This window comes from Elephas maximus, chromosome 6 (genome assembly GCF_024166365.1).
Source record: "Elephas maximus indicus isolate mEleMax1 chromosome 6, mEleMax1 primary haplotype, whole genome shotgun sequence".
NCBI lineage: Eukaryota > Metazoa > Chordata > Mammalia > Proboscidea > Elephantidae > Elephas > Elephas maximus.
Genome location: NC_064824.1, coordinates 114,485,676 through 114,502,872, shown reverse-complemented (window position 1 = coordinate 114,502,872; position 17,197 = coordinate 114,485,676). Strand labels below are relative to the sequence as shown.

The following is a 17,197-nucleotide window of genomic DNA, read 5'->3' as shown; positions in this document are numbered from 1 at the left end:
AAACTGTAGTTTAATAATCCTTAGAAAACTAATAAACAGAATACTCGTATCAGTTAAAAAAAAAATGAAAGAGGTAGCATTATGCATACTAATAAGGATAGATCTCCAAGTCATATTACTGAGTGGAAACAGCAAGCTGCAGATAATTAATGTGTACCTTTTATATTAAAGTAAAATGAAATTCACCATCAGTAACACACCCAGTGATGCTGTGTATACATCACCATTCCTACTCATGATGACCCTGTGTGTGTCAGAGCAGAACTGTGCTCCGTAGGATTTTCAATTGCTGATTTTTCAGAAGCAGATCATCAGGACTTTCTTCCAAGGTGCTTCTGGGTACACCTAGATTATTAGAATGGCTTCTCTACGAGTCTCCCTAAAACAGCCCTTGACTTTCATCCAGTCTCTGTTTTTTCTTCTTGAAAGAGCAGTCAATGGATCCTATCACCATCCTAGTCAGACCATGTCACGCCCTCTGTTCAAAACCTCCAATGGTTTCCTTATCAAATCTTGAGCAAAATCCAGAGTCCTTGCAATGACCTACAAGGTCCCACAATCCATCATCTCCTACTCCTCTCCCTGGCCCACTCCTTTCCAGTGCCCCTGGACTCTATCCCCTTTCATAAGTACTCTGCAGTTTATTCTTTCTCCTCTGGGGTTTTGTACATAGTCCTCACGCTGCCTGAAATATTCTCCCTCAATATTATGGCTAACTTGCTTATCCCCTTCAAGTTTTTGCTGAAATATCACCATATCAAAGAGATCATCTCTAACCACCCAGTTTAAAACTGCATGTAATCCCCCACCACAGATAACTCCCTAGTACTTCCTGTCCCCTTCCCTGATTTATTTCTCTCCATGGAACATATCACCTTCTAATATAGTAAATAATGTCCTTGTTTGGTTTACTATCTAACTCCCCCCACTAGAACACTCCATGAGAAGAGGGATTTTTGTTTTGTTCACTGCTATTATCCCCAGCTCCTAGAACATTCCTGGCACATAACACTCAATAAATATGTCTTGAGATAACCAGATTGGTAAAGATAAAAAGTTAGACTGCAGCATGTATTGGTGAAAGGTGTAGGGAAATAGATCCTTTCAGAGGTAAATTGGGATTACCTCTTTGGAGGGCAATTTTCAGCTGCAAACCAAAAGGTTGGCAGTTCAAACCCACCCAGTGGCTCAGAGGAAGATAGGCCTGGCAAACTGCTTCCATAAAGACTACAGCCAAGATAACTCTATGGAGCAGTTCTACTCTGTAACACGTGGGGTTGGCATCAGTCAGGGGCTGACCCCATGGCAGCCAACAACAACAATCCAACCCAAATGTTGGATGTTTGAATCCTACCAGAGGTGCCTTGGAAGAAAGGTGTGGCGATCTACTTCTGAAAAATGAACCATTGACAGGTTTTTAAAAAAGATGTGCAAAATGCCATTGTTTGGGTAAAAAAAAAAGAGAGGAATATGTATACATACATGTAGGATTTGTAAAAGCGTAGAAGAGCTCTCGAAAATCACAAGAAACTAGTGATAGCGGTTGCTTTTTTTTTTTTTTAACTCAAAGACTGGGAGGATTGAAACTCTTTTTTTTAAAGTTTTGTGAATATATTACTTAAAAAAAAAATACCTCCATACTGCGTGAACTCATGGTCTTTTGCTAATTTTATACTCTGTGAGGCTGACATAAATTGAACCCAAACTCTGCTTTGAAGGCGTGAGGGGGCGGGCAGAGGGCCTTTTATTTCCTCAGGGAGTGAAGCCAATAAACCGTCTGATTAGGTTCAGCCCAACCTCGTGCTCTGTGACTCCACGGCTTTACCCCCTCCGTTCCCCAGCTCGGTCTCGCTGGGCGGGTCGCTGCGCTAGGCTTCGCTGTCTGTGTGGAGTCTCGGCTTCCTCCTTAGAGGGCAGCAGCCGAGCGTCCCGGGGACGCATGCGCCTCAGTTTGCGCCCGGGGAATTAAAAAGAGGAAAAAAAAAAAAAAAAGAAAAGCCCCAACAAAACAAACGCCCCAAACAAAACCCAAGTACGGAAGGCGCGCGGCCCCACACTCCCCGGGCCTGGAGGCAGCCCCTCCCTCGCCCCGTCTGGCCGCTGCCGAGCGGGATGCGCACCGACCGGCCCGCGACGCCCGGGCCGCCACTGTTTTCGCACCTGGACGCTGGCCCTGTGGCAGCTTCCCAGCCACGGTCGCTCGCCGCGGCGGCAGCGGGGGACCTCCCTCTCCATGGGGCTGAGGGACTGGCTGAGGACCGTGTGCTGCTGCTGCCGGTGGAAGTGCCTGGAGGAGCCCGCCCTGCCGGAGAAGGAGCCTCTGGTCAGGTGGGTGCGCGGCCCTGGCCGGGATCTGGGATTACCTGGCCGCGGCCGGGCGTCAGGGAGTGTGGATACCTGTGTGCTTGTCCCAATTCCGGAGGTGGCTTGATTTAAGGTCCCACTTAGACTCGACGGCACTGGCTACTGGGTTTAGATGCAAACTAAGCCCCTTAGCCCTCTACAGGGTATCCTGTTCCTGGGGTTTATCTTCTACGGATAAGACTTTTGCCCCAAAGCAGAAATCCTCGAAGGCACCTGAGACCCAGGTGGATGGCTGTGGAAAGTGTCAAGAATTTGGGTGCGTTACTTGGGCAGGGGAGGTACCTGAGAGAAGTTTCTATAGGGCTCCGATTAAATCCAACCGTGATCGTGTACTTCATATGCATATTTCAGTGAAAATATGCTACTGGGATTTTTTTTTTTTTCACTCCGCAAAGAAACTGGCTACTTTGTCATTTAGTTTATTACCAAAAGAAGGCAAATTTAGGGACTGAGCACAAATCGATCTTTTTCACATAGAAGATACTGTATGTATATTTTATCAAGGGGCACCCTTTTCACTAGGATGTTGAGTCATTACACGCTAAGCTGTGAGGTGTAAGCAAGTTTAATACTCATTAGCAGTGTGCTAAGTGACTTTGTGAAGGGATCAGGCAGCACCGTTTGATTCAGGGCTGTGATTTTAAGCAATTATTTTATATCTTGATGTTGCTGGAATTAGGATTCCACTAGGTCATGCCTCGTGGGTAGATATGGCAAAATAGAATATTTATAATGAAATTAGCGAACACATACAAGGCTGAACTCCAGGGTTATGTAAGCAAATATTGAAGCCAGTGTTTCCTTTTTTTGGTGAAGCATACAACTAAATACAAAGCTTTAAAGAACGGTTTACCTTTCCTGACTATATCAAGTCTAAACACTTTCCTTGACTTTTGAGATCTTACATAACCCCCTCCCGCCTGTCCACTCTTGTTTTCCAGTACATTAAACAATGTGCTTGTCTTAATTTAATCAGACGGGCATCGTTTCTGCTGAGAATAAGCCACTCTTCTTATTCCCTCCCAGCTTGCTTTGAGTAGTGACCTTACCCCTTCCTAAATGCTATTCTTCAAGGCCCCCTCATGCAGTCTTCTTTGATTACTTTGTCCTTATTCATCTCTCTCCGATGACTTAGGACTTAACCATCTGACTCTCACTACTTAATAAACATACATGTATGTAAACATACATGCCATGTATATTTTATATAAACACTTAGACACACAGTACGAATGTTGTTGTCTGCTCTTTCTGATGGTGCTCCCAGTTCGGTTATTAGCTTATTACGGGCAGAGAGAAACTGAGTCATCTACCCTTAGTCTTAAAAGTAGTGAGTAACACTCAAGAAATTCATGCTTGGGTTATAGACTCAACTTGTCAGTACTCTTAGTAACATCAAATACAGCCCTCAGTTTGTCTCATCCTTAGAGGCTTGGGTATTTCCAATTTGCTGTCTGGGATTGCTATTTCAGTTAGTAGTTTTGACTGTTTTGCCTTGAGTTACATCCCCATGTCTGTGAGTTTTACAAGTGATTTTAAGAAGACAGGGTCTTTTGGGAGGGAATAGCATTAATACTCATGAGTCACACTGCCTGGGATTGAATTAAATCCCATCTGGGTGGCTTGTCCCAAGTTATTAAACTTATTTGTGCCCCAGTTTTCTCATCTGTGAAGTGGGGATGATAATAGTACATACCTCAAAGGGTTGCAGTGAAGAAATAAATGAGCTAATACATATAAAGTGCCTGACACATAGTAAAACTCAGTAAATTTTAGTTACTATTATTGTTATTCTTCTGAGCATGTGAATATGAGTGGACTGGTCTTCTGTGGTTTAGTGTCATTCTGGCATCATTTCAATATGACAGTATTTGAGAACAGCAGCTTCTTTATGGCCATGTGGAACAGTGGGATGTGTATGTAGTTTGGGGTGCCTACATGTTCTTTCGGAAACCCTGGTGGCATAGTGGTTAAGTGCTACGGCTGCTAACCATAAAGGTCGGCAGTTCAAATCCACAAGGCGCTCCTTGGAAACCGTATGGGGCAGTTCTACTCTGTCCTGTGGGTTGGAATGAGTCAGAATTGACTTGACGGCAATGGGGAATGGGGCACGTTCTTTTTACTGAAGTCATCTGAACGTCTGATTTGAAATCTTGTTTTTTTTTTAAGTGTGAAATATAGTGCTTTGAGTGTATTCACAAAGTTGTGCAACCATTAACCTGTTGCTGTCAAGGTGATTCTAACACATAGCGACACTATGCTTCTAAGCTAGGGTAAATAGTGATCAAAACAACAGCAAAAACCAGTATGGAGTGAGGACAGGATAGATAATAATGCAAATGGATCATTTTGGAATGGCTAGATCATTGATCATTTGTCTGTAAAATATGAATGAGTTTTTGGTTCAAAATTTCCCATTACTAATTAAAAGAAACATTTGAAAGTATGTCCTAGTTTCCCAGGTCTGCTGTAACAAATCAGCACAAACCTAGTGGCTTAAAACAATAGAAATTTATTCCCTCACAGTTCTGGACTCCAGAAGTTTGAAATCAAAGTGTTGGCTAGGCCATACTCCCTCTGAAGGCCCTAGGGAAGAATCTTTTCTTACATCTCCCAGCTATATATATATATATATATGTGTGTGTGTGTGTGTGTATGTATAGAGAGAGAGAGAGGAAGAGGAGGGGAGAGAGAGAGACTGATTTATTTCAAGGAAATGGCTCACATAGTTGTAGAGGCTGGAAAGTCCCAAGTCCGTGGGTCAGGCAGGAGGCTTCTCCTAACTCATGTAGCTGCAGGAGCTGGTGCACCCAAAGATTGGCAGGTAGGCTGCTAGCTCAAGTCTCAAGAACCAGATGTCAGATGAACAGGAGCTAGCCACAGGGTCCAGAGCGAGCAAAAGCCCACAAGCCTTGCCAGAAAGTCCACCTATATTGGATTCAGGTCACAACCCCCAAGAAAACTCCCTTTCAACTGATTGGCTACTCAGTGCCGATCCCATCATGGAGGTGATCATATTATATGACTGCCAAACTACATCATAACTGCAAAACCACTGAGAATCATGGTCTAGCCAAGTTGATACACAACATAAATGGTCAGTGCCCACCCGTTGTCAACCTGGCATCTGTACACGTCTCCTTAAATCATGTATAATCTCTGAATAAAGACAGTTACAACGTCACACTTGCACCTAACATGATACAATAACATGCATACAACCGGAAATACGTTAGCCCTGTTTACATCTTATATTTTATAAGTGAAGAAAGCAAATATTTGATGCACACACACACAAGGAGGAAATATTAACAACAATTACAGTGCTCATTTCTGCAATTGGTCATGTGGTTGAAACTGGTATCTAGAACTACCTTCTTCCAACCCATTCTCTATTCCGTTTGCCCTTACCAAGCACCTCAGCAGGTCATGGTTCTTTGGCTGGTGGAGTGACCCAAAGCTTCATTCCTGAAGGGCCTGGGCCATTAGTAGTCATGTTGGAATTGGGTTGCTGTAGTTTTCCATTGACTTTAATCACATGGCATGGTAGTACTAAGAGATGCCCCCAAGGAATCTCCTGCATTGTAGACATACTCTTCTTTACCTCCATTATGTAATATCAATCTGATTTCCTCTTGGTAATCAGGATCAATCATACCAGCCAATATAGTGACTCCTTTCTTTGCCTGTTGATCCAGAGGTGTAAGGAGCTCAAAGTGGCCAGGTGGCATTCTTAACTTCCAGTTCAGGGAATCAGTGCTGTGTCTCTAGGTGGTAGCATTCTTCCCTTTGGAACTAAGACCTCTAGATCCACAGAGCATAAGGTTGTGGGAACAGGAAACAAAAGTTTTGCTAGGGTGTCACTAGGGGTAATAGTGAGTGATGCCACTGCCATTTCCAGCCCTTGATTCCTGAACTCATGAATCCGGGCTATGGGAGAAACAGCACCACATATTGGATGCTGGTTTAGAGCATATACAGCTTCCTGGAGAACACTGCCCTAACCTTGCAAGGTATTGCCACCTGGCTGGCACTATAATTGTGCCTTTAGAAGGCCATTTTACCATTCTACAAGCCAGCTGCTTCAGCATGATGGGGAACATGGTAAGACCAGCAAATTCCGTGAGCATGGGCCCGTTGCCGCACTTCATTTCCTATGAAGTAAGTCCCTTTATTAGAGGTGATGCTGTGTAGGATACGATGACAGTGCATAAAGCATTCTGTAAGTTCACAGATTGTAGTTTTGGCAGAAGCACTGCATACAGGGAAAGCAAATCTGTATCCAGAATAAGTGCCTATTCCAGTAAGAACAAAATACTGCCCTTTCCATGATGGAAGCAGTCCAATGTAATCAACCTGCCACCAGGTTGCTGGCTGGATCACTTCAAGGAGTGGTGCCATATCAGAGACTCAGTGTTGGTCTCTGCTACCGGCGTATTGGGTACTCAGCAGTTGCCAAGTTGGCCTTGGCGAGTGGAAGTCCATGTCGCTAAGCCCATGCATAACCTCCATCCCTGTCACCATGGCCAATTTTTCATGAGCCTACTGGGCAATGATGGAAGTGGCTTGGGAAAGAGGATGACTGACTTCCACAGAACACATCATCCTATTCACTTGATTAAAATCCTCCTCTGCCGAGACCATCGTTTGGTGAGTATTCACATGAGACACAAATATCTTCACTTCTTTGGCCCATTCAGAGAGGTCTGTCCACATACCACTTCCCCATATCTCCATGTCTCCAATTTTCCAATCGTGCTCTTTCCACGTCCTTGACTATCCAGCCAAACCATTGGCCACAGCCAGTGAATCAGTATACAGTCACACATCTGGCCATTTCTCCTTCCAAGCAAAGTGAACAACCAGGTGCTTGAAGTTCTGCCCATTGGGAGGATTTCCCTTCGCCACTGTCATTCAGGGAGGTTCCAGAGAGGGGCAGTAACACTACTGCTGTCCACTTTCGAGTGGTGCCTGCATATTGTACAGAACCATCTGTTAACCAGGCACGAGTTTTCTTTCCCTCAGTTAACTGATTATAAGGAACTCCCATGAGCCCATAGATACAGACTGGGAGATGGAAGGTAATGTGAGAGGAGTGGAGACCATAGGCATCTGGGCTACTTCCTCATGCAACTTACATGTGCCTTTAGGTCCTACTCAGGCCTGTTCTCATATATACCACTTCCATTTAATGATGGAATGACTCTGTGCATGTCCAATTTTATGGCTGTGTGGGTCAGACAATACCCAGTTCATGATGGGCTGCTTGGGCCTCGTGGTGACTTGGCAGCCCATGGTTAAACGTTTAGCCTCTACTAAGGCCCAGTAACAAGCCAAAAGCTGTTTCTCAAAAGGAGAGTAGTTATTTGCAGAGGATGGCAGGGCTTTGTTACAAAATTCTGAGGGTCTCCCCCGTGATTCACCAATAGGGGCCTGCCAAAGGCTCCAAACAGCATCTCTGTCTGCCACAGATACTTCAAGCACTATTGGATCAGCCAGATTATATGAATCAAGTGGCAGAGTGGTGTGCATGGCAGCACGAACCTGTTGCAGAGCCTTCTCTTGTTCTGCGCCCCACTCAAAACTAGCAGCTTTTCAAGTCACTTGATAAGTAGGTTGGAGTAGCATACCCAAATGAGGGATATCTTACTTCCAAAATCCATAGAGGCCCACTAGGCAGTGTGCTTCCTTTTTAGTTGTGGGAGGGGCCAGATGCAATAATTTATCCTTCACTTTAGAAGGAATATCTGGACATGCCTCACATCACTGGACCACTGGAAGTTTCATTGAGGTGGAAGGCACCTGAATTTTTGTGGGATTAATTTCCCACCCTCTAGCACAGAAATATTTTATCAATAAGCCCAGAGTCATTGACACTTCTTCCTTACTAGATCCAGTTAGCTAATGTCATTAATGTAATGGACCAGTGTGATGTCTTGTGGAAGGGAAAGGCTATCAAGGTCCCTGTGGACTAAATTACGACATAGGACTGGAGAGTTGATATAGCCCTGCGATAGGACACTGAAGGTGTATTGCTGGCCTTGCCAGCTGGAGGGAAACTACTTCTGGTGTTTCTTTGAAACAAGCATGGAGAAGAACACATTAGCCAGATCAATAGCGGCATACCAGGTGCCAGGAGATGTATTAATTTGCTCAAGCAATGAAATTGCATCTGGAACAGCAGCTGCAATTGGGGTCACCACCTGGTTAAGTTTTTGATAATCCATTGTCTTTCTTCAGGATCCATCAGTTTTATACACAGGTCAAATAGGCAGGGTGAATGGGGATGTGGTGGGAATCACCACCCTGCATCCTTCATGTCCTTGATGGTGGCACTGTGTCTTAGCGTGGGTTCTCTAGAGATGCAAAACCAGTAAAGCATATAAATATATAGAGAGAGATATATATCAAGGAAATAGCTTATGAGATTGTAGGGGTTGGAAAGGCCCAAGTCCTTAGATCAGGATAGAGGCCTTTCCCAATTCACAGAGCCACAGAAGCTGGTGAACCCAAGATGAGCAGGTCAGAGAGCAGGGCTCCCGCTCAGAGTGTGACAGTTGAGGAATCCCCAAGGTCAGCAGGCAAGACCGCAACGTTTCTCCTGAGTCATGTAGCTGCAGGGGCTGGCGAACCCAAGATAGGCAGGTCAGGGAGCAGGACTCATGGTTGCAGGCTCTGAAGATCGACAGTTCCCAAGATGGACAGGTAAGCTGCTAGCTCAAGTCCCAAGAACCAGAGGTCAGGCAAGAAACAGCTACTGGATCCAGAACAAGCCAACCAGCTTTGCAAGGTGAGCAGGAAGGAAGTAGGAAGTGGGAGGCAGAGAGATGAAGGCTGAGGAGGCGGTGAGTTGCCACAGGCCTCACCCCCGCAGGGACCACTCAGCAGATTCCATTGTGGGGGTGAGCACATATCAGATTTCAACAGGGAAGTGATCACAGCATTATACAACTGCCAAAACACTGAGAATCATGGCCCAGCCAAGTTGATACACAATCTTAACCATCACACACTGATCTCTGCAGTCCCTCCAGGAATGCGGTATTGCTTTTGTTTACTATTTTCCTAGGTAGGGGCAGTTCTAATGGCTTCCGCTTAGCTGTTCTTACCATAATAGCCCTTACTCCACTTTTCAGAGATCCATTGTGGGGGTTCTGCCAGTTGCTGAGTATATCTATTCCATTTATGCATTCTGGAGCTGGGAAAATCACTACAGGATGGGTTTGGAGACCCATCGGACCTACTGTGAGATGGACATGAGCTAAGATTTCATTAAAAATCTGACCTCCATATGCCCCCACTCTGGCTGGTGGGCCACGGTGATGTTTTGGGTCTCCTGGGATTAGTGTCAGTTCAGAGCCAGTATTCAGTAATCCCCGAAAAGTCTATTTCCTTATCCATAATGAACAGTCACTCTTGTAAAATGCCATAGATCCCTTTGGGAAAGGCTGGGAGAAAGATTAACAGTATAAATTTTTGGCAGTATAGTGGGCTTCTTTCTCAAGGGCACCTGGTCTCCCCTTAATTCAAGGGATTGTGGGTCTGTAACCTCGCTCAAGTCTAGGAATTAATTGAGGTGCCATGACTCTCAGTTCTGGTGATTTGAGTTAGACTGCTGTTCCTTGACCTAGAATTCTTCTGCTTGTACAGATCAAGTAAATATTTAGCAGATTTCCAGTCTCTTTCACTCCCACAGACATCATGACTAAGTGGCCAATATCATAAACTCATACAAGTCAGATTATTCTGATTACTGCTTTCACTCTGTTTTCAGTTATAGTATCTGTGTCCACCTTATCTTTGTAATTGAGTGCTACTGCGTGGCCCCTACCACCACAGGGTCCAATCAGCTCTAGTGTAGTTAGATGTCTTCATTCAGTTTGGGCAGTTCCCACTGTCAAATCTGACTTACATAAAAGCAATCACAGCAGTCTTCAAGGATTCACAAATTCCCAGTCTTCTCCCTTCACGAATTTGTTCCACACCATTGTGGTAAAAGGTGTGTCCTCAGGGCACTCCATGTGTGGGTCTATGGGTCTAACCTGATAAATCCACTCTAACATGCCAATTTCCCCAAACTTGTGGATACCTTCTTCTATAGTATACTAAGCTAGGTCTGGAACTTCAGCTTGCTTTAGCATAGCCCACCGTGTAATCCATGCTTACGCAACCCAACCAAATAAACTATTAGATCCTTTCCTAACATCTTGAGCTGAAACAGTGAATGAAGAATCTGTGCATAGAGGATCCATATTAATAACCTCAGGCTGATCCATCTCTATGTTTCTTGAATCATTATCCCACACCATTAATTGCCATTCTCACACGTATTCCCCAGGTTTCTTTTTGTACGTATCGGAAAAGTCAAGCAGTGCTTTTGGAGCGTAGCATACCCCTCCTGGGGATCTCTGGAATTTAAGTCTAATTTAGGTCTAGAAGCCAAAATGGGTGGTGGGGATGTGTTTTGAGAACATTCAGCATTGTCTTGTAAGGCATCTGCTTCAGGTCATATCCCAGGCAATGACTTAGACAAAGGTTCTTAGACACAGCTGGGTTAATCTCATCAGATGTGGGTGGAGGGGTACACGTTTCAGTAAAGACAGTCAGGAGGGTCTTGATTGGCCCAGCAACTCTTACTATTTACTAAATGCTAAAGGAAAAAGATAAGAGTGGAAAATAGGTAGGTCTTACATGTTCTGTGTAAGTGTCTTGTTTGTGTGAAAGATTTCCTAAAAGATGTTTTCCAAGATTGTCTTAGCTATTGTGATTTACAGCTCAGGATCCAGTTTGATGTGTCCTTGTTGCTCCAGCTGGGTCACATTCCTTATATGCATAGGCAGAAGATGTCAATTTTTATTTCCTACATGACTCACTCTTTTTGATCTGAAATTGAAGATAACACATCGATGATCAAAACATGGACTAAGCTGGACTCCTAGATGGTGGCCATGGTAGGCTCTTTAAACTCACGGTGCTAGTTTTCCACCGGGTGCTATCTGATTCTTCACCAGGATCTGAAATAAGAGTGATGTTCCCATCAATCGTATTGCAGAATTGAGCAGAGTCAATGTACATCAACATTTTAGCTTGAGTCTTTCTTTTTTCCTTTTATGTGTGGAAGACGTAGAAGGTAAATTTTTTTATGTCTGATATCCCATGTACCTGTCAATATCCCATTGCCAGTTTGTTGTACTGTGGCGGCTTGTGTGTTGCTGTGGTGCTGGAAGCCATGCCACCAGCATTTCAAATACCAGCAAGGTCACCCATGGCGGACAGGTTTCAGCAGAGCTACAAGAAGAAGGACCTGGCAGTCTACTTCTGAAAAAATTGGCCACTGAAAACCTTATGAATAGCAGCAAAAAGTTGTCTGGTATAGTGCCGGAAGATGAGCTTCTCAGGTTGGAAGGCACTCAAAATACAACTGCGGAAGAGCTGCCTCCTCAAAGTAGAGTCAACCTTAATGATGTGGATGGAGTAAAGCTTTAAAGACCTTCATTTGCTAAGGTGGCAAGACTCATAATGAGAAGAAACAACTGGAAACATACATTAATAGAACATGGAATGTACGAAGTACAAATGTGGGAAAATTGGAAGTTGTCAAAAATGAAATGAATTGCATAGATATTAATATGCTAGGTATTAGTGAGCTGAAATGGACTGGTATTGGCCATTTTGAATCAGACAGTCATATGGTCTACTATGCCAAGAATGACAAATTGAAGAGGAGTAGCATTGCATTCATCATCAAAAATAACATTTAGATATCTGAAGTACAACACTGTCGGTGATAGGATATCCATACGCCTACAAGGAAGACCAGTTAATACAAGTGTTATTCAAATTCACGCACCAACCTCTAAGGCCAAAGATGAAGAAAATGAAGACTTGTACCAACTTCTGCGGTCTGAAATTGATCAAACGTGCAATCGTGATGCATTGATAATTATTGGTGCTTGAAATGTGAAAGTTGGAAATGAAGAAGAAAGATTGGTAGTTGGGAAATATGGCCTTGCTGATAGAAACAACACTGGAGATAGTATGATAGAATTTTGCAAGACCAACAAATTCTTCATTGAAAATACCTTTTTTCAACAACATAAACAGCGACTATATATGTGGACCTTGCCAGATGGAATACAAAGGAATCAAATCGACTACATCTGTAGAAAGAGATGATGGAGAAGCTCAATATCATCAGTCAGAACAAGGCCAGGGGTTGATTGTGGAACGGACCATCAGTTGCTCATGTGCAAGTTCAAGTTGAAGCTGAAGAAAATTAAAACAAGTCCATGAGAGCCAAAGTATGGCCTTGAGTATATTGTCCTTGAGTTTAGAGACCACCTCAAGGATAGATTTGATGCATTGAACACTAGTGATCGAAGACCAGATGAGTTGTGGAATGACCTCAAGACATTATACATGAAGAAAGCATAAGGGCATTAAAAAGAAAGGAAAAGAAAAAAAGACCAAAATGGATGTCAGGAGAGACTCTGAAACTTGCTGTTGAATGTAGTTGCTAAAGTGAAAGAGAAAAATGGTGAAGTAAAAGAGCTAAACAGGAGATTTGAAAGAGTGGCTCGAGAAGACAAAGTAAAGTACTATAATGAAATGTGCAAAGACCTGGAGCTGGAAAGAACATGCTCAGCATTTCTGAAGCTGAAAGAACTGAAGAAAAAATTCAAGCCTCGAGTTAGAATTTTGAAGGATTCTACGGGCAAATACTGGACGCTGCAGTAAGCATCAAAAGAAGATAGAAGGAATACCCAGAGTCACTGTACAAAAAAGAATTGGTTGACATGCAACCTTTTCAGGAGGTAGAATAGGATCAAGAGCCGATGGTACTGGAGGAAGAAGTCAAAGCTACACAGAGTATATTGGCGAAAAATAAGGCTCCAGGATTTGACGGAATATCAATTGAGATGTTTCAACAAACAAATGCAGTACTGAAAATGCTAACTCTCCTTTGTCAAGAAATTTGAAAGACAGCCTCCTGGCAAGCTGACTGGAAGAGATCCATATTTATGCCCATTCCCAAGAAAGGTGATCCAACAGAATGCAGAAATTATCGAGCAACATCATTAATATCACACAAAAGTAAAATTTTGCTGAAGATCATTCAAAAGTGATTGCAGCAGAACATTGACAGGGACCTGCCAGAAGGTCAAGCTGGGTTCAGAAATGGACATGCAATGAGGGATATCATTGCTGATGTTAGACGGATCTTGGCTGAAAGCAGATAATACCAGAAGGATGTTTACCTGTGTTGTATTGACTATGCAAAGGCATTCTACTTTGTGGATCATAACAAATTGTGAAAAATGGGAATTTCAGAACACTTAATTGTGCTCAAGGAGAACCTGTATATATACCAAGAGACAGTCATTTGAACCAAACCAGGATACAGTGTGGTTTAAAATATCAGGAATGGTGTGCATCAAGGTTGTATCCTCTCACCCTACTTAGTCTGCGTGATGAGCAAATAATCCGAGAAGCTGTATTATCTGAAGAATGGGGCATCAGGATTGGAGGAAGACTCATTAACAATTTGTGATATGCAGATGATACAACCTTGCTTGCTGAAAGTGAACAGAACTTGAAGCACTTACTGATGAAGATCAAAGACTACAGCCTTCAATATGGATTGCACCTCAACATAAAGAAAGCAAAAATCCCCACAACTGGACCAATAAGCAATATCATGATAAACGGAGAAAATATTTAAATTGTTAAGGATTTCATTTTACTTGAATCCACAATCTACACCCATGGAAGCAGCAGTCAAAGAATCAAACGACGTATTGCATTGGGCAAATCTGCTACAAGATACCTCTTTAAAGTGTTAAAAAGCAAAGAAGTGACTTTGGGGACCAAGGTGCAGCTGACCTAAGCCATGGTGTTTTCAGTTGCCTCATATGCATTTGAAAGCTGGACAGTGAATAAGACTGAAGAAAAATTGATGTCTTTGAATTATGGTGTTGGCAAAGAATATTGAATATACCATGGACTTCAAGAAGAATGAACAAATCTGTCTTGGAAGAAGTACAGCTGGAATGCTCCTTAGAAGCAAGGATGGAAAGACTTCAGCTTACGTACTTTGGACATGTTATCAGGAGGGACTAGTCCCGGGAAAAGTCTAGAGGGTCAGCAAAAAAGAAGACGACTCTCAAGAAGATGGATTGACACAGTGGCTGCAACAATGGACTCAAGCGTATCAAAGGTTGTAAGGATGGCGCAGGACTGGGGAGTGTTTCATTCTGTTGTACATAGGGTTGCTGTGGGTTGGAACTCACTGGACGACACCTAACAACAACAACAATACTATTGGGATACAGACTAAAATTATTACCATTCCTTGGAGTAGTGATCTAGCCTATGGACTCATCCCTGATGGTAACCAATCAAATAAATCTGGTGTTTGTAAGGGTGTTATAGTGCATAACCAAGTAGCTTGCTGCCTAATTCTGTGTGCATCTTGTTCTACTTCTCCTTTGTTATTTATCCCAGTGCAACAAGAGGTATTTGCTATACCACAGACTCCATGTTCTCGGGCTAATAAAAAATCTAAGGCTGTTCTGTTATCCAATACCACTTTGGATAATGAGGTCGGAGATCACTCTTGTGCTTCCATTTCATTAGCAACTTCGTTGGCTGTTTGTCCCATAGTGATTAATAGATTCCTCAAGAATTTTTCTAATTCACTTACACCATAGTAGGCATTAAAGCTCTTAGAAATAACCAACCCCACCCTGAATGTTGGACCACTGGGTTTTCTTCTGACTCTTGTTTTACAGTATGTAACAATATCACTTTTCCAATGTTTACTCGCATTATCAATATGAATATCTAAAGGTAATCCTAAAGTTCTCAAAGTACATTGTCCATGCATTTGCCTGGAATCTAAACAAGGAATTGCCTATGTAAACTTACCGTCATTTGAAATAGGATCATCTAGACCAGAATAATTAGATCTACCATGTAAGAATACATATTCATAAGGAGCACACAAAGTCTATCTGGAGAACACAGAAGGTATAGAAAAATTTACATGTGACAACCAAGTTTCCATTACAGAGTTATCACAGACACGTAGCCTTCTTAGTCGTAATCCTGTATAAAAAAAAAATAAGGTTTTTCCAACATTCATCATTATAAGCATGAAGGACGAGGTAACTGATTATGGCTTGCAGTTTCAACTAGTTTGTTAGAGCACGCTTTGTATCAATTACCTAAATCTCTAGGAGGATGTTGATGTAATTGTATAAAATATCCATCCTTATTACAAGGCAAACGAGGATATCTTTGAAGTAACTGTGTGTCACACAAGTGATCATTTAACCAGATCTGAGGTCTTTTTTTTTGAGTGATACTAAAGCGTGGTATTGAAGGTGTTTGAGTTATAAGCTGAGAAGTCTATGATTTAAGTCTAATAGCTCAGGATAAAAGTTCACTAGCGTTTAAAGTAGGAGGTGGGAATCAAATGATAATTTAACATGGGGGATGTTAAAGGGTCAGAGTTTTTCTTAACGGAATGAGGGTTCTGATGACAAATCCAACATTGTGTCAAATTACCTGTACTCGCTGCAGATTGTGATAATCGGACAAAAGCATTTGCATTCCAGGTATCTATTCCTCTAGCAAATAAAAAGGTAACTAAATGAACAATCAATATCATTCTGAATCAAAAGAAATTAATTTATATAGATTAATAAAGTGACAAAGACTATAACAAATAGCAAGCAAGATATCTAGATTGTACTTTTTTGAGTTGCTCACGTGAGGAAGGAGGTCAGTTGATGGTTGTTTTGGGAGGGTGTCTAAACTTCAATTTCAGTCCTTCTGCTGCAAAACCAAAAACTAAACCAAACCAGCTGCCATGGAGTCGATTCTGACTCATAGCTACCCTATAGGACAGAGTAGAACTGCTCCATAAAATTTCCAAGGAGTGGCTGGTAGATTTGAACTGCTGACCTTTTGGTTAGCAGCTGGGCTTTTAACCACTGGGCCATCAGGGCCTGTCCTAAAAAGCAAAGATGTCACCTTGAGGACTAAGTTGCACCTGACCCAAGTATTTTCAGTCACCTCATATGCATGTGAAAGCCGGACAAGGAATCAGGAAGATCGAAGAAGAATTGATGCCTTTGAATTACTGTGTTGGCGAAGAATATTGGCGATATCATGAACTTCCAGAAGAGCAAACAAATTGTCTTGGAAGAAGTACAGCCAGAATACTACTTAGACACTAGGATGGCAAGACTTCGTCTCAGGTACTTTGGACATGTTATCAGGAGGGAACAGTCCCTGGAGAAGGAGATCATGCTTGGTAGTCTAGAGGGTCAGTGAAAAAGAGGAAGACCCTCAATGAGATGGATCGGCACAGTGGCTGCAACAATGGGCTCAAGCATAACAATTGTGAGGATGGCGCAGGACCAGACAGTGTTTCATTCTGTTGTACATGGTGTTGCTTTGAGTTGGAACCGACTTGGCAGCACCTAAGAACAACAACAAGGGAAAAAGATAAGAGTGGAAAATAGGTGGGTCTTATGTGCTCCATCTAAGTATTTTGTTTGTGTAAAAGATTTCCTAAAAGGGGTTTTCCAAGATTGTCTCCGCTATTGTTTTTATAGCTCGGGGCCCAGTTTGACATGTCCTTGTTCCTCCAGCTAGGTCGCATTCCTTATATGCATGCCCAGAAGATGTCAATTTTTATTTCCTAAGTCATGGCTCTAGAGATTATATGATTCTGGAGATGCCCATCTTCTCTGGCACCATAGAGTCTACTGCCGTATAATATTCACTTCAGACATCAGAGGCCTGGGAGAGACAGAAATGGAAT

The 17,197-nt window shown here is 42.7% G+C and overlaps 1 protein-coding gene across 1 annotated transcript in view; it reads left to right on the top strand.

Annotated features, from left to right (window-relative positions):
• Positions 1 to 2,142: 2,142 nt before the first annotated feature.
• Positions 2,143 to 17,197, top strand: part of MREG (melanoregulin) — a 72,246-nt gene continuing 57,191 nt past the window's right edge. The window contains exon 1 of the mRNA XM_049888102.1: positions 2,143 to 2,328. Within this exon, the coding sequence (XP_049744059.1) occupies positions 2,234 to 2,328 (95 nt within the window). The 5' untranslated portion in view covers positions 2,143 to 2,233. The remainder of the gene's footprint in view (positions 2,329 to 17,197) is intronic.